Genomic DNA, 23,523 nt, shown 5'->3' on the forward strand with positions numbered 1-23,523 from the left:
TTGAAGTGATGTGTCTTTAGGGTTTTTGGTTACACTAGAGATTTAAGATAAGCCTCCACAAGATCTCACATTTCTCTCCCCATGATAGGATAACACAAAGTGGTGCATAGTTATGAAAAATCAGTAAATGACACTTCAAATTCAATACAAAGAAAAGTCTGGAAAATTGTGCCGTGCACTAGGTTTTGACTTCTCCTTACTCTGATACCTAGAAATAAAATTCAGTGCAACCGACTTCCCTGAGAGGTCGCCCGAATCACAAATAGATCCCACCTGCGTAATTTAGTCTTAGCATAAATATAGCTTTTCTGTTAAGCTCTCAGAGTTTTATTAAAGATTGTTAGTGAAGACCAACGAACCACACCAAACAAATCCTAAAAAACAAAAAGTTATGGAGACCCTTGAACATCTCATTGTTTTTACCCATCATCATCTGAAACTGGACTGAAAAGGGCGCAACTGCAAAAACCTAAAAAAAGACATGGCCGCTCACACAAACTGAAAGCCTGCTCTCGTTAGCAAACTCTAGAGGAGCTGCAGACACCCAGAACGCAGGTGAAAAACCAAATTGACAGCACAGTGATTAGTCATGCATTCCACAGCCTGTATGGGACAGGGACAAGAACAAAGCCATGGTTGAAACAAAGAAATGACACTGGGGGGAGATGAGACCAGAAAATGTTTTAAAATAGTTTTTTGTGGGGAAACCAATTGTAAAACATGCTTATTGAAGATGACGGTGGTGGCATCGTGCTCTCTTGTTGTTTTTCTTCAGCTCAAACAGGGAAGCTGTTCTTGCTGAAAAGATGTATGAAGCTGAATTCATAATGGTCCTGGAAAAGTGTGTTGTTTCCAGACGTCATTATAGTCAGTAATCAGAAAAGGACATTTTCCGGAAAAAAAAAAAGAGAAACTAAATGTTTTATTTGGGAGAAGAAAAAAAAAAAGACAAAAGGGGAAATTGTAATTAGCCCCATATCTGCTGCTTCACATTTCTGGTGCCTTGCTTTGGTTGCCTCGCTGGTGAGTCTATTGCTATATCTAAGCTTGTTGTTATTTTTGGACTGGGTGGAAACCGTATAGCCCCCCCCCCCAAAGCCATTAGCCTGGCAAGAGACATGAGATTTTCAGACTGTGATCAAAGTAACGCACTTGACAATATTTCACGATTTAGCGTATTTCATATTTTGTTGTAGGTTTTAATTTCAGGATTTATACTTTGGCATCATAATAACTTATTCAAGTCAGTTTTTTTTTTGTTTTGTTTTGTTTAGGCAACATCAAATAATTCAGCCTCTGTGTACTGGAGTAAATATTAAACAAGCAGCACTAGAAATACAATTATTGAAGTGAAACTCAAGTCTATTTTTGCTGTTGTGAGACAGCAGGAGCACTGGAAGTGGGAGGGTGTGATTCGTGCTGTACAATGTGAAAGTAGATGAGCCCCCCACTCACTATCACTTTGAATGACAACACTGCTTCATCATTATGGCATTGTATATGTAAACAAAGGGACTGTAACTTTAACAAAAATGACAATAAAGAGCAGTCAGATAATCTATAGTTTCATAGTTACTTTAAAGAAAATTCTAAATCAGATTATAATCTGGATCAAACCTTGGTTATTCACCTCAACTTTGTTTTAAATATTTTTTTAAACATACCCAGATTTTTGGTCCTAAATTAGCGTTCAAACTGAAAAACTGAACTGAATACCCAAACATGTTTCCAACTTTATTTGCTAGTAAATCCCCTCCTTTCCCACACACCCGCCTCTCACAAAACCTATGTTGTAAAACATTTACTTTTTTTTAAATCATCTAATGTCATTAATCAAGTAAATTTAGCAATAAAATCAACCCAGGAATTAAATATCTACCAACAAAGTATATATTTTTTTAAACTTCTGGCTTGGATTATTAACTTTGGTGCTCAGAACAACAACAAAAAAAAATCATTAATCAATGACTTTGTGGCAAAGAAAGTCTTGCTATTCTACTTCCCTTTGTGCCTTGTAAGTCTCCTCATTAAGAGGAGGCTGACCTATTTCACTGATACCCACTGGGCTTGTCTCATTAACCTGGATGTAGACTGCTGTGTGAAAAGGTGCCAGCACCAAAGACAAAGCTTTTCACCTTCACACTGAATTTAATTGGGAGAGAACAACATAATAAAGTGGCCAATTAGTAAGAAATGTTGCCTGTAAAGTGATGAGGGTGTAAGAAGGGAACTGTAGGTGTCAAAACAGAATTGCATCCATTGTAACTCTTCTACTCCTTCTGTTTTTCAGGAGTGACATACAGTTTAGATAATGTACAAAGATGGTGCCTTGTCAAACTCATGTGTTGCTGAAGTGGCAGGAGCATTTCAACAGTTCCTGGGCCGCAGAAGACAGCGTGCAGACGGCCAGGAGGCACGGGGCGGCCGGGCTCTACAATAAGCTCCTTTACAACAAGGAAGTGGTGACTCTGGCTCAGCCTGTCCAAGAACTGGCCAGCCCGAGACTCCCCGACTTTGAGTGCGAATCCAACACATCAGCCGAGAAAGACGAGTACCTCTCGTCCCTGCTTCACAGCCAGCGATGGCTGGCTCACCGCATGCTGACGCAAACCTCCTACACCCTGGGCCTCCACCAAAGGCTGGTAGTTCTGCAGAGGATCTACTACGCACTTCACAGCAAATATCATGACAAGTTTCGCCTGCAGCTGCCCTCGCAGTCCACGGACAGCGGGGCGGAGAGCGGGCCGATTGAACTGGCCTCAGAACCTCGTCTGCCGGGGGGAGTTTCCAAAATCAAGTCCGGCACAGATGTTCTGATAGAAATGGGTGTAAGGACGGGTCTGAGTCTGCTCTTCTCGTTGCTGCAGCAGAACTGGAGGTACGCGGCCTCTGTGCACCCGGAGTCTGTGCTTTGCAATGACGTGCTCGCCACCGCGTCCTCCGTCCTGGCTTCGCTGCCACCGCTTTCTCTGGCCAACGAAAGTAAGATCCCATCGGTGGGCTTGGACTGCCTTGGACAAGTGGCTGACTTTCTGAAGAAGACGTCGGTGAGCAACGGGAGCAGCGGGGCGGACCCAACTGGCCGGAGGCTGGCTCTGGAGCTGCTGCTTGGCCTGGGCATGCAGAGAGGCTCCCTGAAATTCCTGCTGGAGTGGGTGGAGGTAGCTTTGGCAGCCTCCATGCCCTCCTCCACCGCGGCCCTGTCTTCCTCCTCCTCCTCACTGAGCTTTCAGCAATCACCTGGCGTGGGCTTTGAACTTATTCAGCAAACTCTTCTTCAGATGAGGCAATATTCGGTAAGTCAGTTCTTCTTAACCAGTTACATTTTCTTTTTTCTTTTTTTTTTTTTTTTACAATTAAAATGTGAAATCAGCCTTTATGCATTAGCAGGACCTCCACAACATCTTTTGTCAACATGACATTAACTTTTCACTGGATGGGAACGTAGAGAGAGAGCGATGTTTGATCATTATTATTTGCGCAATCTCTCTAAATAGTCCTTACTCTTTCTTCATCCATTTTTCTTTTCCGCTCCCCATAAAATGTTTCTGTAGGACTTAGGTCTACAGGCTGGGCTGGGGATGGCCATGAAGTTAGATTGGTTTTGTGTCTGGTGAACTGTTTCTGTGTATTTGACTATTAATTTTGCATCGTTATGCTGCTGGCAAACCCATTGACTATCCAGATTATGTTTCCAGATTTTTAGTTGAAATCCTCATGATGTCATGTAGACACACATAGTTTGGGCACAAGCCCATAGCACTATGGATCCTCTAGCACACTTAACAGTGGACATGAGAACACATATTCATCTGGTATTTATTTTTTATTTTTTATCTAAACCAACAGTGTTTGTTGTAAAACTCTCCTCACCACAGCTGTCTTGGGTTCGACTCCCAACCTGAAACATTTACTGCATGTTTTCCCTTTCTCTCTCTGCCCTTCTTCCTGTAAAGACCACTAGTGCCTCAAAACATAAAAAAGATACAATTCACTCTCATTTGACCAAAGCTCACAGATTCATTTTTTTGTTTTAAAAAAAAAAAGCTTCTGACACATCTTTATCACAGCTGCCAGCGGCAGAGTAATAGAGTTATACATTTTACGGCAGTCTTCTGTTTTCCTTTTGCTCTCCTTAATGTACAGTACATTAGAGACTGTGGGATTTATAAGAGAACCTCTTAGCTAATGTTAGATATGTCTGTGCTGACATCCCATAATATATTGCACATATAAGTGTAACATTTCCAGAGCATGAAATCAGCTCAGATGTTCCTGATACTAGAAGCTAACTTTGCCTCTTTTCAGCTTCACCTTGGTGTCATACTGCACCAAATGTTTTTTTTTTCTTTTCTAGAGTATATTAGTGGTGACAGTGGCCATTTAATGTAATAAAAAAGGAAAAGAATGTATAGCAGCAAAAGGCAGCTTTATTACTTCACCTCTAAACCTACAATAAGGAAATGCTATCATGCATACTATTGCCAGTTTAATATCTTTGTTACAGTGAATGACGTAGGAATGTGTGAAAAGCATGATACTGAAAATTAGATGTTACTTTACATTTAAGGGCAACAGAATGGATATAATTGTGAATCTTTTGAAGAGTATTATGATGACTGTATCTATAACTCGTATTTTTCTGAACTCGTTTTGTTTCCCTTCATCACATTTTGTTCCCACCACTCTTGAGCTGAGCTGCAGCGTCTCAACCACTATAAATATACATCCAGTGTGGGCATCTAGGGCAGGGAAAGTCCACACACAGGGCCAAATGTATTATTGGCTTGTATAATTTGCATGAATGACATTTAAAATAAATCCGTCTAAATGTTACATTCAGGCAGTCCTTTGCTATTGGGATGCTGCACACGTGGATACGAGACGAAAATTGTGTTTTGATTGATTATGCATCTCTTATGGTGTTCTGCTTCCTCGGTCTTGGGCCATTGTCATAGTTTTTAATAAGCTAGACGCTCAGAATTCACCATTGGTTTTAATGTATTTTTAAAGTATTTTTTTTTTAAATTAAATACCAGATACTAAAATGCAATAAACCACAATTTCTAATGTTGTAATCCATTTAAAACAGTAAAAGTATTTACTTTATTTACAAAATAGTATTTAATAAGTAGTTGTTCTGCTCAAATCATTTTGGTCTGACTCTTCTCCACGCCGCCATATAAAATAAGGTTCTCTGTTTAAGTGTGGAGCGATGCATTAGTGTGCAAATAAGGATTAATACTAAGCCAGTCTTCCTGTCCCCCACAGTTACTCATATTGAATCATCCTAATCAGCTTTGCAGCAGTTTTGTACAAATGATAACCAGAGACAGCTGTTGCCAGCAGGTTCTTTAAACTGCTGTGTCCAGGTGATGCGATAAGGCGATGTACGCAGCAGAATAATCTTTTTGATAATTTGTTATTTTTATCCATTGTATTTATCAAACAGCTTGGCTGAAAAGCAGAGATTTAAAAATGATCTGGATTCCGTTTTCATGAACACACAGTGCAGTGTTTTCAAAAACCTCCTTGTATTGAAATGTGGAAAATAAACCACTTTTACAGGGTTTCCGTGGGGATCCCATCAACACTCAGGTGCTAACAAAGGATGCAGATGGACTTTGTCGACTCTCCCAGGCGGCTCTCTACTTGTTTGAGGAGGTAAAACACAGCATGGATTCCTATAATATGACACAACACTAATAATAATAATAAGAAGACAAAGTTGTTCCGTTAACATACCTAAACTTTAACTGTACCTTGTTGCACTTTCGCAGATATGCAACCTGGCATCGAACTGCCTGTGCTCCTGCAGCACAGACACGGCTGCTCCCGGCGCAGAGAGCGACGCGGTGATGGTTTACGTTTGGGGCAGCAACAGCAGCCATCAGCTGGCGGAGGGGACGCTGGAGAAAATCCTCCTGCCAAAAGTGACGCAGGGCTTCAGTGATGCTCAGATGGTGGGTTTGAACAAAAACATGTGCGATGAATGCAAATAATTGGACTTTCTCTTTTCTGTTATGAAAAGGATGTCATGAGTCTATAAGGGTTTTTCACTTAATTTTCTTGCATGATGTTCTACACCAACCGTTTCCAATTTTTTTTTTCCTATCTGAATTGTGGCATGCATCAGATTTCAAATATGTGCTGGTTACTTTTTGTCGTTTTTGTCATTTTAGTTTTGGTCGATTAGTATTACATAACCTCTAATGCCAAAGCAAACATTAGTTCACTAATTTGTGCAGCACCGGTGACCTAAGTAAAGAAAAAGACGTTACGCCAAGTTTTAAAGGTGGACATTCTATTTTATAATGCCTACTGTGGGCTCCTTCCAGATCGAGGCAGGCCAGTACTGCACCTTCTCCGTGTCTGCTGATGGTTCGGTGAAAGCCTGTGGAAAAGGCAGCTACGGCCGCCTGGGTTTGGGGGACTCCAACAATCAGTCCATGCCCAAGAAACTGGTGCTGGAGCCTCACAGGAACATGAAGAAAGTGTCATCCTCCAAGGGCTCGGACGGACACACTCTGGCCATCACTGTTGAGGGAGAGGTAGAAAGAGCCCTTTGAATGAAATATTGGGCATATTTAAGACGAGCATTGTTGTTTTTGAAGTTGTCAACTGGCATTATGTTACTGCACGTATGTTTGCACTTAGTGGCTCGTGCATTTTTTTTTAAATATTAGATTAAATTTATAAACACAAAATTTATTTCAGGTGTTCAGCTGGGGTGATGGTGAATATGGAAAACTTGGTCATGGCAACAGCGCTACACAGAAATACCCCAAAATCATACAAGGACCGCTGTCGGGAAAAGTGAGTCTGCAGAAAAGCAGAAATTACACTTCTTGTTTGTGTCTGGTTTTATTTATGCGTCCATATTTCAACGTGCTCCAGCACGTTTTTTGACGTGTCCTGCTTTTTCCTGCAGGTTGTTGTATGCGTGTCTGCTGGCTACAGACACAGTGCCGCCGTTACCAATGATGGAGAGCTCTACACATGGGGAGAGGGGGACTTTGGCAGACTTGGTACACTCAGATTCACTCTATCTTTCAACAATTATGAAGTTTTCAAAGAATTTCTGATTCCCTGGTTTGTCTGGTGCAGGTCACAGCGACAGCCAGAGTCGAAACATGCCCACACTGGTGAAGGATATCAGTGGAGTGGGACAGGTGACATGTGGCAGTTCCCACACCATCGCCGTGGCGCAGGATGGACGTACGGTGTGGTCCTTTGGCGGTGGAGACAATGGCAAGTTGTCACTTTATAGACATTTTGATTGAAAACACCTGGAAATAAAATTTTTATTCATAAATAAACATCAGAAACGCTGATTATTTTTGTGGAATTAACTCATCAGCACTTCTGTGTCGTAGTTTCAGTCTCCATTTTCACGATGAGAGCATTTTGAGCCGCAGTGAAAATGTGAAGTATGACTCATGTTTGCAGGTAAACTAGGCCACGGAGACACGAATCGTGTGTATCGCCCCAAGGTCATTGAAGCCCTTCATGGATTTATCATCAGGAAAGTGTGTGCAGGCAGCCAATCATCTCTGGCCCTCACATCTGCAGGACAAGTAAGATTCGGCCGACCTACGTCTTTCGATTGACCCGATCAGGTTTAGATGGGGTTTGTTAATCTGAAATCTGCATACCCCAATGTGAAAGTGAAATATAATAAATACATACCGACCAATCCCAGAAATTCATCTGGAACTGTTAAATCAGTTACCTCATCACATCGGAAAACATTAAAAGCATTTTCTTTTTTTTTTTTCATCATTTGTATGTTTTTTTTTGTTTTTCTTTTACCTGTGCTGCACCTTTAGGTGTTTGCTTGGGGCTGTGGCTCGTGTTTAGGTTGTGGCTCCTCTGAAACAACCTCATTAAGACCCAGGTTCATAGAAGACCTGGGCATCACCAAGATCATAGACATCTCCTGCGGTGACAGCCACTGTCTGGCTTTGTCTCACGGTGAGAAACCAGTTTGCTGCTCCTTACTAAATGATTTCTACGCAATAACGACGTCCGAAACGCGTCCTCCTGTCACCAGAGAACGAAGTGTACGCTTGGGGTAACAACACGATGGGCCAGTGTGGGCAAGGCCACACCTCTACACCAATAACTAAACCGAGGAAGGTGCTTGGCTTAGAGGGGATCTCGATTCAGCAGATAACAGCCGGCACCTCTCACAGTCTCGCATGGACTGCAGTTCCAAGTGACAGGTAAACGGTGCCTGAAAGGACGTGTCTCTTTCGTGAAAACCAACTCATAGCGTCTGCCGTTTGAATTCCTTTCCTTAGTGTTGTGGATTCTGTTCCCCTGGGATTTTTAGACGGCTTTGTTTCTTTGTCCAGGCAACTAGTGGCATGGCACAGACCCTTCTGTGTCGACCTGGAGGAAAGCACTTTCACCTACTTGCGCAACTTCCTAGAAATGTACTGTGACGGCATCGGTAACGATACACCCCCGGCTCCATTTGTGTCTAAAAGGTATGAGGTTAACTTGTTGCTATGTTCAGTGACCAAAGCATACAAGGCTTATAAAGCCTCCAAAAGTATGTAATTTGATTTTATCCAAGGGTGGATAAAATATGGGAGACATAACATTTCACATTTAGAAAAACTGATGGGTTTCCAGAATTGATTACAATTTTTTTCCATGTAAAGAACAGAATTTCTGAAAAATAAAGTTTATTTTTTCTTTTAGATTTGGATACACCCTTTCTCAATAATTTGCCACACCACAACTGTTTTTTTTTTTATTATTTAGTTTACTGATACAAGTCACATTCATTTTTTGCCCCTAGAAAAAAACTCAGCTTGTTCAAGCGTTACAATTTTTAGTTTTGACAAACAAAATAAAGTTGTAATAGATCACAAACTGTGCTTCACAGAACCAGTAAGATGATCTATACCAGATTGTACAAATCTAAGTTGCATACATTTTAAAACTTGTTCGAAGTAAGGCCCTGAAAAAAGTGATGTGAAAAAAACCCTTTTACTATGTTGCTGAATTACAATCAAACATCAGGAATATATATTTCTTGATTGAAATTTGACCCACTCAGATATCCGGTATGCCATAAAATTAGTTGAAAGCTCAGAAATTTGAATCTTGAGAAGCATAAGAGATTGAAGTAGAGCATGTGGAGAGTTCTTCACCTCCATCACGTGGGCACGTCGACAGTCACATTTCCTCGCTTGCTCCTTTAATCCCCTCCTCTAAAAGCTGTCTGTTTCTGCTCCGCAGGGATCACCATCATTTCCTTCTGCTGTGCATGAAGCTGCTGTCCATCCACTTGTCCTTGGCTCACGCGGGCGGCACAGGAGCCATGGTTCTCGGTGCTCAGGGCAGGCCCTTGAGAAATCTGCTGTTCAGGCTCATAGACACCAACATACCAGAGTCCATACAACAAGTAAATAATCAGTTTCTGTTCTAATATATAGTTTTGAGTATAGATTAGAGATGCCCAATATTTTCATTACAATATCAGTGAGTAGAACATTGCAAAAAGAACCCAAAAAAAACACGTCTTTGACATCCGTAGCCAAAGAGATTATGTTATGGATTCAAACTGCATATCAATAACATGTTTACTCTGTTGGATGAACTAACTGCCCTTAATGCCCCTTACTAGATGTATAGTTGTAGTGACTGTGACTGACATACTAAATCTCACAGAGAGGAGAGGTAATATGTAACGGAAAGAAAAAGAAAAGTGAGTTAATGCCCATCAATATTGTAATTTTAATTTTCAGCAGTGACATATTTTCCTGACATCCTGATATCAGATGCACCGGTCACTTTTCCCCCTTCAAAAGTCCAAAGTCAATGTGGGTGAAAATCACTAACACCCACCAAGGTGGAGCTCTGCCTTTCAATAGTTTATAGTTCCAATGGAGGCCATACCTAGTTTCTTTTTAAACATTAGAAGGAGCAGACCATTAAACAGTGGTTAAAAATGTTTCTGATAAGCTTAAAGCATCTATTAGTGGTAGTGCCTCACTTCTTACAACAGCCAAAAGATATCCTGCTAATGTCCCACGTCAGAGGCCACGTTTCAAATACCCTGCATAGGCCAGATTCCGGCTTGTGCAGCATCTTTGCTGAGAGGTTTCTGCGCTTTTAAATTTACAGTTTTTGTTGCATGCAGTTAATGATAATATTGGATGTTTTGTCTTTTCTTGTTGGGGTATTTCTGGCGCTACACAGGCAGTTTTAAACACACTGTCCATTGGTGCCTCCCTGCTGCTGCCTCCTCTCAGGGAACGAACTGAGCTGCTCCTCTCCCTCCTTCCCCAAGGCCCACAGAGTTTAAATATTCTCTCCAAAGGCCAGGTATGTATCATAATGAATCATTTATTTATTTATTGGGTGTATAGTCAGAATGTTATTTTGGGGTATCCGTGAAAACAGGGTTCAATACAAATGAACATGACATATTTTTATTATGTCATCTTTGGAGATATGGAGGAAAATAATGGTTGAGCTTCTTCAATCATTTTTTTTTTTTTGCTATCTGGCTTGATACAGTTGGAGAATCTCTAACCACTTTATCAATTTGGAGTGTTGCTTGGCTGGACGTGTGAAAGAGTGCTAGAACAATGCAAAAATATGTAACTGTGAAAACTATTGCTCCTCTACATGCCTTCCTGTGTCTGTTCAAAGCGGCTGCAGCTAGACATGGTCCTCAGCAGCCTTCAGGATCAGAGCCATGTAGCTTCTCTGCTAGGTTACAGCAATTTCGGAGAGGTGACGGGCCTCGGACCGCCGCTGACGCCCGCTGCATCGGGCCGACCTCCATCCTCCTCCAGCTCAGTTGATGCCTACGACCCGCTGCACCTGGCGGAGGTCCTGCTGAGAACGCTGCTGCTCAGCATCGGCTTCTATACGGTACGAATTCAAGGACCTCGTGTGTGTGTGTAGAACTTAAATCACGAAATGTAGTGCTGGTAGTTACAGTAATGTAGTAAGGGACACTACTCTTTACGTATCTTTTAGTTGAAATAAGTTTTGTGAAAAATGCAACGTAAGTGCAGTAATGTGGCACTTGGTTTTGCCGCGCGTCTGCCTACGTGTGTTCATACAGGAGCAGCAGTTTGGAGAACTGGAGAAAAACAGTGATAAACAGCTGTGTGGAGGTGGAGAGGGACAAAATGATCCTCCTTCTCAGTTCCACCAGCTGCTGTCAGGACTTCACAAACACCTGCTCGCCCACTGCTACATTCAGTACAGTCCTGAGGTAAGAAACTAAATCAGTCAGGCAGTCAAAACAACAAAAAGTTGCTGTTCCAGAAGTTTGCATAAGCCTAGTGGATATAAATTATTTTCAAACTTTGACCATTTAAAGGGTTACTGTACCTTTTGTAGGTGCGAAATGCAATTTTATTTTATAGAATTATGGTAAGGGTTTGTTGATCACTCTCAAACGTTTGTGGTCAAAACGCTACTTTGTAACATTTACCTCAAATGTTAGTTGTCTTGCATGTACATATTTGAACCTTTATGTCTAATTTTAACACATTGGGGATCCACATTAAATTCGAACTTGTGCATCTAATCCTTGGTTTTAAAACTTACTGAAGCTGTATCATCAGTCCTCCCTGGTAGGTTGCAAGTTTGAGTTTATAGTTAATGGCCAGAAGTTAAACACATATTGCTCAGTTTGTGTACATTTCAGATGGCCAGTGTTACTGGAATAAACATCCAGAAATGCTCATTTATATTTTTTTTTTTTTGCCCAGTTGTCTTTGATAAAGCATTGTCGTTTTTATTTTTGTTATCCGTTTATTGCATTTGGATTACAGTGCGGTTCTTTCTGCTGCTGGCAGGATGACGGCAGTGTAACCTTGCTGCGTGAGCATCTTTACCTGCTGCTTCCCTGCGCCACGGAGACTCTCAAGAGATCCACTAAGCTGCTGAAAAAGAGCTCCCATGACAAACAGATAATTAAAAAGCTGCATAGTAAGAATAATAGCAATACCAAGTTTGTTGTTGAAGCTTATTCGATTTGGTGTTAGAACTCTTTCTCTTTTCACAGTAGGTGTCGTGTGCTAAATGACTTTAATCCTCTTTTGTCTCACCTTTGGCCCCAGTTGTGTTGTACCATTCGGTCGCGGGCAGCTTGCTGTGCCAGATGATGTACTCCTTGCTGCTGCTGCCACTGGACACCGTTCAGCCTCTACTGAACCATTTGATGTCGTTGTTGGAGCACCTGAATGATCTGAACAGCCTGCTGCCTGAGACGTCCCTCCTGGAGGATCAAGAACTGGGAGTAGAGGCTCAGAAAGCTTCCTCTGGTCAGTTCAGTGACCCTTTACTTCATGTCTATAGGTTTCTCTGTCATTTCAGTTGATGCATATATATCTAGTTTAATAAAGAGAGGGGTTATCTTGTAGAAAAAAGCGAGGAAAGCCCAAACCTTGGAAAGGAGCAACAGGAGGAGGAGTGCAGATGGGTTTGGATACTGGACCTGGAGCGGTCTGTTGCGCTGGCCGTTGGACGGTGCCTCGGCGGTATGGTGCAAGGCCCACCGCCTTCCCTCCATGAGAAAATGTCAGAGACGTGGTTATCGAACGTCCTCCTCAGGAATGGTCTGGAGATGGACTTTGAACAGCTTGGTAGGAAACTATTGAACTTATTCTTCAGTTTTTTTTTTAATGCATAATTTGCGTAGAGCACATGTTGTTTCATCATTTGTTTTATTTCTATGAATGTCCCTACAATCTGTTTGTTTAAACAACAAATCCTTCAACTTAGAAAATAAAGAAGTAGTGGTAGTACAGAATTTTCTGCAAATCAGCTTCTTTATGTGATGTACCTCTCTTATACTATGAGGCGTCTCAGACGTTCTAAGTGATGCCCCTAAATGTTTCAGATGTCCATTAAATTTTCATACCAGTGAGAGGTGTCGGCTGTAAATGCTGATGCAAGTTGTGCTTTTCAAAAATGGGTTAAGTGATACGGTCTCCTGCAGACTCCACCATGGCTTGGCTGACCGAGGTCGTGTTGCTGGGCAACAGCGACGCCCGACAGATGGAGCTAAATCTAACGGAGGACTCCCGGACTTTACTGGAGCTGGCCCTGGGCTCCACCAGGGGACTCGCAGGCGTCATGTGGTGGAAGATGGAGGAGTACGCTCTCAGTAAAGGTAATCTTACTCGTGCGTATCTTTATTTTGTCTAAATTTATTCTTATTTATGTAATACGAATCAGGATTTTGATTGATTGATTTTTTTTTTAACGCTATTGCAACTCATTTGTGTTTTCTGTGAGAGCAGAATGGGAAGATGGAGGTTCTTCTGAGGATTACCTGCTGCCCATCGTCTGCCGCTGCAGCCTGGCTGCTCTCCTGAAACACACGGGGCTGCAGAATGAGGCCTGCTGGCAGGACAGGTGAGTCAGATAACTCCACATATATCAGTGTACTTACCAAGCAAAATTTTGGTGATGACGTGTGGTGAATGACAGTATGGATGTCGGTTATATCATTTGGTGATGCAGAGTCTCTATCTGATCAGTGACTTGACCGCTTGGCCAATATTTAAAACATTTTCTCAGTGTCTGACATTAAATCACACTAAGCCTTTCCTTCTTCAGTTCACGTTTGAAGTGTTGTGTTTATCCACAGGTAGCTCCGCTTTAATGTGCAATGAGGAGCTTACAAAGCAATCTGTTGACATTCTCCATTTATCCACTTTTATTGAAGCAGACATGAACCTTCTGAGATGCTGTTTGAGGTCTATGAAACGGTTTTTAAACTAAGAAGCTCTCTTCTGGCTCTTAAAAATGCTCCAAAAATGTCTCAGAGGCAAGACTCCACCAAACAGGTACAATTACTAAAAATTCGCTACAATATGAACTGATGCAAAATCTTTTAAATCTACAAAAGAAAAAAAATATATAAATATGTGTATTTTCTTTCCGGTGTAATGCAGAACTCTCAGTCTCCTCAAAGTCCCGATGCTGACAGTGAAGAGCCGAGCATGTCCATGGAGCAAGTCGGAAAAGATCACGAGCATCAGCCGGTAGGTTACTGCAACCGGGAGGTGCAAGTGCCCCCGACTCCGACTGCGAACCACAACCATGAAGAGCTGACGGAAGATGACCGATTTAGCAGCAGTCGAATGTACTTGTCAGGTCCGGACTCATTATTGCTTTTTCTCCTTGTAAAGACGCTCAACCTGCACAATCACACGGTACACTGACCGCAATCCCGAATGTTTTCTACCTCTGCAGAAGTCCTGGAATCATTCATGGCCACACGGGAGGCCATGCAAGTGCAGCAGAATGTGACGGTCTATGAGTCATTTGGCACTTCCACCCTCCCCAGCAGCATGGAGAGCCCGGTCAGTCCGGAGACGCAGCCGGATCCCAAACAACAGTGGGAAAATCGTTGTGAGTCAGATGAAGGTCTGTCGTTTCCTGCCGCCTGCCAGCTGGTGATATCCCGATGCCTCTTCCTTCTGCTGGGAGTCAGGCCTGCTTGGATAGAGCCGAGTGAAGAGGAAGATAATCAAGCTGTGAATACTGTTGCAAGGTAGAGTTTGCACTGTGCAGTGTGTGTGCGTGTGTATGTGTGTGTTTTTAATGCTTCTTGGATAAGTAAGCGTCTGCATCATCCCTTCCTCCTTCAGGAGGTCATCGCCAGAGTCTTTCACTGTGTCTCTTCATGGGAGAAAGCAGGTAAGCTGTCTGCTGAGAGAATATCCCCCCCCATTATCTTCTGATATTTCTTATTACTTCAGTTGTTTGTTGTTTTCCATATGATTTAGTTTGACCTGTCCAAGAACCCCCCTGGGTCTTCTGCAAATAAAATGGGTGAGTGGAGAATTTTTAAGTCTGAACATGATTTCGTTGAAATTCTGCTTTAAAGTGCAGAAGGTGTCGTCAGACAGGATAATCTCTTCTAAGCTTGGTCGGAAAATTGTTGTAGGATGTGGTTGAATCTTACAAATACATTATACAATCACCTAATTTGAAACATTTGCATTGCTTTTTCAACTCTAAAACAAACAAACACCGAGATGAGTAGTTAAAAGCCCCCAAAAGATGAGTGTATGTAAACCTTTGGTAATACTTCTGTTCTGTCCACTTCAGGTTTACCTTTGTGTTCCTTGGGGATAATGAAAGAAGCTTGGGATCGCTTGCGGCAGTGCATCAGCCCGGGCGGCTCCATGTCCCGCAGCAGCGACAACACTTTGCCTATTCTTCACCAGGTGTTTCACTTCACCTGTGGAGGCTTGACCCTCCCACCTTCCTCTCCGACCTTTCCTGGCATACAGAGTTGTGGGCAGGCAGATCCGAAATCCATCACTTTAGCCATAATGCACCAGCAACAGCGAGCTGAGGTGAGTGAGATTTTTTTATTTTTTTTTTGTCTCTACCACAATATAAGCCCTCTGTGAATGGTTTTAAGGCGTGATTCTGTTTCACTGTGACGATTAAAGGCAGCCACCCTGTGTCCGAGTGTTTCTGCTGCATTTACATGCTGTAAAATATCAGTTATGCTTTCACACACCCAAACAATCCCTGCGAATGTGATACACACGCAGGAGCTGAAGTAGGCTTGAAGTGCTGTAAGATTGTAAGTTACAGCTAACGCCTACCTCTGCTTTTCTGATCAGATGCGTCTGGAGGCCTTATGTCAGATGTCTGCCTTCCTGTCTAAGATGGAAGAGAAGAACACTCGATCCTCCGTCTCCCTGCACTTTCCTGCTTTGCTGCAGTCCGTGCAGCTCCAGTTCCTGTCTGGATGTTTTGCCTTGGGAACGCAAATCATCGGATCTCACTCAGGAGCCAATTACGAGACCCAGCATTACATGGTGCAGTCTTAAACTTACCACCTCAAATGTTGTGTTCGCTTTGGGTATCTGAAGATTTACTTGAATAGCAACATTTTTAATCTCATCCTCTCTTCCTATGTCAACCCAGTGTGGGACTAATGCAGCTTCTGTGGAGACAAAGAGAGCACTAAAATCTGCAGCCCATACCTTTTACCAGCAAGTGGTGCATGTTCTCAGACTGAGAGTCCAGTTGGAAAAGGCCCATCCAGGTATCCAGTATAGTTTGTTTCATATTTAAATAGTAAATGTAGTAGTATTATTAGTAAGAATAATACTAATTATTACTAATAATAAAACATGACATCTAAGAAAACGGTACCGGAAGTGGAATCAACTGAGCAAGGACCCCCGCCATCAAGTACTCTACTTTTATTGACACCTTGAGGAAGATTAGAATATTTGATCAGAACAATAAAACAATTTTGAACATAAAAAGTATGTTTAGCATTTGCATACAGACTGTTTTCAGGTGAGTGTTCGCTGTCGCTTTGTGCTCGTCCAGGAGTTGTGAACGCTGCAAGACAATGACTCCAAAACAATCTGCTGGGTTTCTTTCAATAAAAGTAAAACTTTTTAGCCAATCTAAATACTCAACTGGAATTGACTCCATTGTTTGAAAACTAGAATCAGTTGAAATGTATGTATGATCATGTTGAAATTACCTTTTTTTTTGTATAAAGTACCTTGAGAAAGCATGTTGTGAATTGGTGCTGTATAAATGAACTATATGAAAGTTAAATGCAGTTGTCTTGCTGCATTTTAATTCAATTTCCCATGGGAAATTAAATTAAATTGTTATTTTTCAATGGGTCATTATATTTCTTTAGCTTTATACGTTCAGTTATCAGGTATAGATGCCTCTGTTTTTTTTATTATTTCTTTTGCCCTGACTGTTATTCTAACACGTCTGTAAAAGGCTGAAGGCTGCAAAATCCTATTGGCGGGAGCACAGTGAGCATTTATACCCGTGTGTGTTTGTGCGAGTCGCAGAGTGCAAGAAAGGAAGGTGAACAGAAACGTACAGCTGCAGTTGCCTGTGAAAAACCTGATCCTGTCTGCTTTTTTAAGTGCAACCTGTAGTAAATACTTTCTTGAATTTGTTAGCAACCACATTTTTATTAGCCAAATTTAGGACTTTACAGAAACATTTCCAAATGTAACCATAACCTAAAGCAAAAAAAAAAAAAAAATCCCTCAGGTGGACTTTAGGGTGACACACCAAGTTTTCATTTAGGAGTTTTTCCGCCGGGAGCTGAAATTAAAACCTGTTGTGTTTTTTGTTTTTTTTCTCAGGATCTTCCCAGCACCTCCTCCTGGCCACCATGTTTGCACTGAATTTTTGTTACCAACCTGTGGATCTGGTGCTGATTATCAAATGTGGCATCCTGGAAATCCTCTCCATGCTGACCAACAACAGCTGTGCACTGATGAACCAGGGCTGGTTGGCTGCATCTACCTCTGGATCGATGCTTCTCAGCGGTGCGGTCAAACTAGCCTGCGCCCGCCTGCTTCAGATACTGACAGTAGCTGCAAGGTGAGAGACTCTGAAGCTTGAAAAAAAAAAAAAAAACGTTCCTAAACCGTCACCGGTATTCGTCTTTTACTTTGTGTCATGTCGATCCCAAAGCTCCTGTGAGGATTCTCTACCTTTGGAAGTATCCCATGCTCTAACGGAGGTCATGTGTGAGCAGCTTTTGAACATCCTGCAAAATCTCCACCAACAACAGACAGCGGAGAGATTAGCAGCCGATCTGGACTCCAACAGCAGGAGCACAAAACTTGGTGAGGCAAATTAAAAATAGAAAACCAATTCTTGCAAGTTAAAGCACCGTCAAATCACATATAGTCTGCTTTAGATATAACCTCTCTTGAGCATTTCTGCTTGCTGGTTTTTAGTAGAAAGCAGCAAGGTGACTGAATCTCAGCTTGCCGATTTGTTGGTGTTTCTGCGGTGAGTCTTGTCGTTGAGAGTAATGGAAAGACTTTCCACCTTCGTCAAATGGATCGAACCACTCATGGCCATTATTTCACCCAAGTGCCCTTCAGGTGCGTCATTGAAAAATATTAACCGGAATCGATGTTGGTCGCAGTGTGTCATGACACCACTCTGTTCTCTTTAGGATCTCTATGCTTCCAGAATTTCCGCACTAAGCTGTTGGCATTCCACGTCTTGGAAAGGCTTTTACCCGCTTGTTCCGACCCGGTTCAGATTCAGCAGGTACGTTGAAAACAAAATGTTGATTAAAAAGATGCAGCCGAACTAACTCGGCATAATATTGAAGTCTCTTCAGGAAATGCTTGTTGGATGTTCTCATAAGCTGTGATGTCGACTGATTCTTGTCTTTTAGATCGTCGAACAGCTCTTCCAGCTTTTGTCTGTGTACATGTGGGAGGAGCCACATGCGGAGCAAAGCTATGAAGAGACGATTGAAAAAGAGACGGCGGTATAAACACTTTGATTGAAGTCTGCCCTTTAAATTACAATGTTGCAATGTAGTTTTCAGTGTTTTTATTTATTTATTCGTTGCTTATAATAGGGAGTAAAATATGTCCTTTAAAGATTTGCACTCTTCAAAGGAGTGAATCTTGTTTAAAATGCATTCTAAATGATGGAATCTATTCATTCTTAGCTCTGCACGTATAGCTTCATTGTCCGTTTTACTGCCATGTGCCTTCTTTCTTGCTTATTGTATGTTGTTTTACTTTGTATCTGTTTTCTTCTGCAGAGTCCTGGCAATCTTGATGAATGTATCCCCATTGGAGATTTCTCCTTTGACCCAGACAAGATAGTGTGCTGTTCTTTGGAGAGCGGGAACATCCTGTCGCACGGTTCAGTCGGAAAAGGCTACGGTCTGGCAACCACTGGCATTACCTCTGGGTGCTTCATTTGGAAGGTAAAAGTAAATCTTTTAACCGACCAGTGAGCAGATTTTATCCTGACGCCGTTATTCAACGTGTGTCGTCCGTTTTGCCTCCGCAGTTTTACATTACCAAAGAGAACAGAGGAAACGAGGGCACATGTATCGGTGTTTCACGCTGGCCGGTCAGAGATCACAACCACCACACCACCACGGACATGTGGCTGTATCGGGCTTACAGTGGCAACCTGTACCACGGCGGGGAGCTGGTCCGAACGCTTCCCTCCTTCACCCAGGGCGACACCATCACCTGCATCCTGGACATGGAAGCCCATACTATATCTTTTGCAAAGAATGATAAGGTTTAATCGTATAATAATTCTGTGTTCATAAATTTCTTTTCAATCACCTTGCTTTTTCCTGCTTGTTAAGTTACTGATATATATATATTTTTTTATAGGAGCCAAAGCTGGCGTTTGAGGGCGTTGTAGCCTCTGAACTTTACCCGTGTGTTTTGTTCTACAGCAGTAATCCTGGAGAGAAGGTACTAAACTACACTGAACTGTCATCTTTTAGGAAATGATGACACAAAAACACATAATTGTTTGTTATTATTAATAATATTTGTATTAATTTATCTTATTTTGCCTCCCACATTTACGTCGCGTTGACTGTTCTTGAAATGAATCATATGACTGAGAAACCTTTTCAACAAGTAGAAAAATGTGATTAAAAGGACTTTTTAAGACTATAAAAATGTCCAGCTCATTTGAAGAGAATAATTAAAAAAAAAATAAAATAAAAAATGGCACTACTTTTGTACTGTTCAGTAAATGTTAGTGACAACAAAGTGTTGTTGGTATTTCTGTGCTGATCACAGGTGGCTCTGCGTGACCTGCAAATGAGAGGCATGCCCAGTAACCTTCTGCCCGGAGAGCCTCTCTGCAGCCCTCGGACCACCGTGCTGCTGGAGTCCACAGTGCACCTCCTGCGTCGGCTCCATCAGTGTGATCACTGGTCCTCCCTCATTAACCAATACATTCATTCCCATTTGGAGCTCATTGGTGTCATCCTGAGAGAAGACGACTTTAAGGGCTTAGGTTAGGCACAGTTAGTTACTCTGCTTTAGTGAAATTTCATCCATCATGTCAGAAAAGTATTTAATTCTGAATTTGCTTAATATTTAAGTCTTTTTAGCTGTCACAAACAGTGTAATTGCAGATTTAAACCCCGGGAAATCGTGGCTTACAGCTGATGTTTAAATTCTTTTTGTTCCCTTTCCTGTTGCTTCGGCTCAATCAGTTCACACAGTGACAAAGTTCACACAGGGAGGTTTGACTTCTCATGCAAATTTAAAAAAGACAGTGTCTCATCCACGTGTGCCGTTCGGTAGAGGCAATGTGCCTGAACAAAACTTGAAAATGCTGTTTTTAATATTTTTATTTTTTAAACAATGTTGAAAACAGGCTTTTATAAAGTTCTGCCAGTACACAGTCTTTCTTCATGTGCAGCTCTATTATTTATTTTCAAATGTAAATCTGACTTGATACCTTCTGCTGGTTGTAAGAAAATGTATTTTCCTGCTTCTGGTGAGGATGTTTTTATACACCTTACATCACCTGAGCTCAGCAAGCGCATGGTCACATTGCAGACTCACTGGGAACTGCAGCACCCAATACAGTCTTTTTTTTTTTTCATCAGAAGTCATTACAAGGGAATACCCAGACTTGTTAAATTAGTAAAGGAACATGCATTGGCTACAATGCAGTTTTGCAAGAAATGAAAATGAAAATAGACTTTGATTTCTATAAAGCTCACAGATGGAAAACTAAACACAAATATCAGGAGTTTTGTACACAAATCTAATTTTTCAAGTGAAAGCTCAATGTCCAGTCTCATTCTCATGTTCACTGCTACCTCAAGAAAAGTTAATAAACTCTAAAAAAAAAAACAATAGTTGAGAGAATATGTCGTTCTATTCAGAGACACCTATTGTCATAATTGCTTTCGTAAAAAAAAAATATATATATATATACAGTATATATATATACTGAAATGTCAAAGTTTAATGTTATTGCTGAGATCTGTCGCTTAACATAAATAGCTGGCATAAAGAACAGATGATGACTGATGTGTGGATATGATGCTTCGTTTAGATGTTGTTCACTGAAAACTGCTGTACTGAATCGATTATAATCTCCAGTTTCCCTTTAAAAGATGTTGGCACAAAGAACATATTCTTTAATCTGACCTACTCTGTGTTTAATTGTTCCTACAGGCGTCGGTCCCCCCCAGACTGAGATGGAAGACAAAGACGTCTCAGGCGAAGAGACGGGGAAACCCGCCGCCCATCGTCACATCCTGTCAGAGGCCAAGCTGACCGCTCTCTGCGTCGAGGTGTGGCCGGCGCTGGCTGTGATCGGTGGGGTGGACAGTGGCCTCCGTGCTGGAGGTCTGTGCCTGCACAAGCCAAGTGGCCGCAGAGCCATTATGCTCGGGGTCTTGAAAAAAGGAAGCTCCCTAGCAAAGCTTCAGTGGGAGGAAACAGATCTGTCCGTCAGGTATCACAAAATTTCACTCTTTTATCTTCTAACTTATAATTAAGTGTGTTCACATATGTTTTTTTTTTTGGTTACAATAATTATTTTCGCCAAGCATTTTTTATTTGTTGTCACCTCAGTCCTTTTAGCATCTTTACTCTGATTAATTTCTTAGCATTTTTTCATTTTGTTTTTTGTCTAACATTTTACATTATCTTCATCATTTGATCCCTGATCTTACTTTCTCCTTGCTTCTCCCTCCTCATTCTTGAAACATTAATCCTCGTTGAATTCGTCCTGGTGTCACTCCATGCTGTATCTGTGGCTTCTTCCAATCCTTCCTAATAACTAAGCTCCATGACTTCTTGGTCACCCAGCGACACTCCCATCATCTCGCTGGAGCCGTGTGATGTATCCTGCTGTGACGTCTCGCGCCTCGGAGGAGTCAAGCCGGCGGTGTTGTTGGATTTGATATATTTGATGAGGCTGCTGGAGGAGGAGGGCTGGCAGGGGCCGTATCTACCTCCCAGGAGGAAATACTCAGAGGAAGTACTAAAGGAGGAAGAGAAACGGGGCTCCCTGGACGAAGACTTTTCAGATGGTGGAAGATGGCTGACTGAACACGAAAGGAAGAAGTTGAAGGAGCAGAATGCTGAGACGGACCCTCCTCCTGCAAAGCCGGCGGACCCTGAGGAGTCGCCCGGCTCAGCTCAACCTATACCGACGTCTCAGACTTTGAAAATGGATGCCTTTGCGCTTGAAATGAGAGCAGTCAGGGTCTCGTATCTTCTGATTGGAGGCTTAAAATGCCTGACGGTTTTCTTCACCTGCGAGAAGTTGTCAGATTTGCTTCTGGTGTCCAAGCAGGAGCCTCCAAACTCCCCTGTGATTCCTCAGCACAGCCCCGTCCCCGACCAGGCCAAAGCAAAAAGTAAACAATGGGACGAGCACGCCGAGCTCAGATCAGTGCTGCAGTACGTGGTGCAGAGCATGGTGAAGTGGGCAGTAAGGCCTTGTCCTATCAAGCAAACAGTCTCTCTTGCTGATTTGGAGAGAGCCCAGGTCATGATATACAAGGGAGCCCTGAGCAGACTGCAGGAGGACAAAGAACGCAAAGGTACCTGGATGGATGTTTGTTAGCCAGAAAGCTGACATTTTAGTTTATCGAATTCATTTTAGACTGTAGTTCCCACACCCAGTGCGGTGACAAAGACGCATTTAACATCTTTACCTACGCCACCCTACGCTATTTCTGGTAATGTGTAAAAAGCCAAAAACTCTTACATGAAAAAAAGACGATTCTTACCTCTTAACATACGAAGTACATTTATTTAGTGGGAGGAACGTTAAGAAGTAACTTGAACAAAATTATAGTTGGTCTACTTAAAATGTTTGGTAGTTTATTTATTGGTACGTTTTTAAAACACAAACTCAATAATATTCCAAAATTCAACTATTTTGTGAGAAATTCCTCTTGCATAACTTCAAGATTTTGTCTGAAGTTATAATCTGTATGTTTGCAAGAGTTATGACTTTTTCTTAGATTGCTCAAGTCTTACTGACACTACGTCATCATCTTTTATTTTCAGAATCAGGGCGTCACTTGTCTTCTCAATCCATCTCCAAGTCCTCTAGCTCAGTGTCATTGTACAGTGCTGGTTCAGAGGGCACTGCCATCTTTGGCCAATCGAACCGAGTCTCTGCCTCCTCTTCCAGTAACGACTTGGCATCTTCTTTGCCAACAAACCTGCAGGCGGATGGACTTGAAAGTTTTAATCCTTTCCTTCCCATCAGCCTCCTCCAGTAAGTATTGAACGGCATATGAATATAGATGAACTGAATTTGGTTTAATATTTGCTTCAGGAGTTTGCACAAAATTGGTTGTTCAGTAAATTGTAACAAGCACCACATTTAGGGTTTCCGTTGTTACTGATCACTGCAGACCAGAATCGTTTGGCAGCAGCTGCTATTCTGAGGTCCAGGGAGTGGGTGAGTTAGACTAGGTTGTGCTGTTGATTTCAAGAGATTAAGAGGCTGTACCTGCTCCGTCTTTAACCAAGCCTGCAGCTGTATCTGCTTGTTCTTCTAACCCAGCCAACTGACTGTAATGTCAGTGTTTTTTTGTTTTTTTTTTCAGTTAAGGCAAACTATAAGAGTTTTGGCGCTGATTCAATGTCCTAAAAGTGACTCCAGAAAATGTTTGATCTTTCTAGCAGGAGTAGGCTAAATCTAAGTGTTGCCCTTTCTGGGATTTCTAAGCTTAATCACGTTGTGAGA

The 23,523-nt window shown here is 42.0% G+C and overlaps 1 protein-coding gene across 1 annotated transcript in view; it reads left to right on the top strand.

Moving 5' to 3' along the window:
- LOC103142722 (probable E3 ubiquitin-protein ligase HERC1) overlaps positions 1-23,523 on the top strand; it is a 43,044-nt gene that overhangs the window by 1,292 nt on the left and 18,229 nt on the right. Inside the window, 40 exon segments of the mRNA XM_007558901.2 lie at positions 2,291-3,296; positions 5,569-5,664; positions 5,781-5,963; positions 6,339-6,551; positions 6,718-6,816; positions 6,932-7,028; positions 7,108-7,251; positions 7,450-7,577; positions 7,830-7,974; positions 8,054-8,225; positions 8,358-8,492; positions 9,253-9,418; positions 10,216-10,341; positions 10,672-10,896; positions 11,093-11,245; positions 11,835-11,967; positions 12,099-12,302; positions 12,402-12,623; positions 12,980-13,153; positions 13,284-13,398; positions 13,715-13,832; positions 13,941-14,142; positions 14,242-14,542; positions 14,640-14,688; positions 14,778-14,823; positions 15,103-15,353; positions 15,630-15,827; positions 15,937-16,057; positions 17,142-17,382; positions 17,476-17,630; positions 17,748-17,894; positions 17,969-18,066; positions 18,197-18,292; positions 18,575-18,742; positions 18,829-19,068; positions 19,167-19,250; positions 19,587-19,806; positions 20,985-21,267; positions 21,600-22,363; positions 22,836-23,049. Coding sequence (XP_007558963.1) covers positions 2,322-3,296; positions 5,569-5,664; positions 5,781-5,963; positions 6,339-6,551; positions 6,718-6,816; positions 6,932-7,028; positions 7,108-7,251; positions 7,450-7,577; positions 7,830-7,974; positions 8,054-8,225; positions 8,358-8,492; positions 9,253-9,418; positions 10,216-10,341; positions 10,672-10,896; positions 11,093-11,245; positions 11,835-11,967; positions 12,099-12,302; positions 12,402-12,623; positions 12,980-13,153; positions 13,284-13,398; positions 13,715-13,832; positions 13,941-14,142; positions 14,242-14,542; positions 14,640-14,688; positions 14,778-14,823; positions 15,103-15,353; positions 15,630-15,827; positions 15,937-16,057; positions 17,142-17,382; positions 17,476-17,630; positions 17,748-17,894; positions 17,969-18,066; positions 18,197-18,292; positions 18,575-18,742; positions 18,829-19,068; positions 19,167-19,250; positions 19,587-19,806; positions 20,985-21,267; positions 21,600-22,363; positions 22,836-23,049 — 7,901 coding nt within the window. The 5' untranslated portion in view covers positions 2,291-2,321.

This window comes from Poecilia formosa, unplaced genomic scaffold (assembly GCF_000485575.1).
Source record: "Poecilia formosa unplaced genomic scaffold, Poecilia_formosa-5.1.2 Scaffold100, whole genome shotgun sequence".
Classification (NCBI taxonomy): Eukaryota; Metazoa; Chordata; class Actinopteri; order Cyprinodontiformes; family Poeciliidae; genus Poecilia; species Poecilia formosa.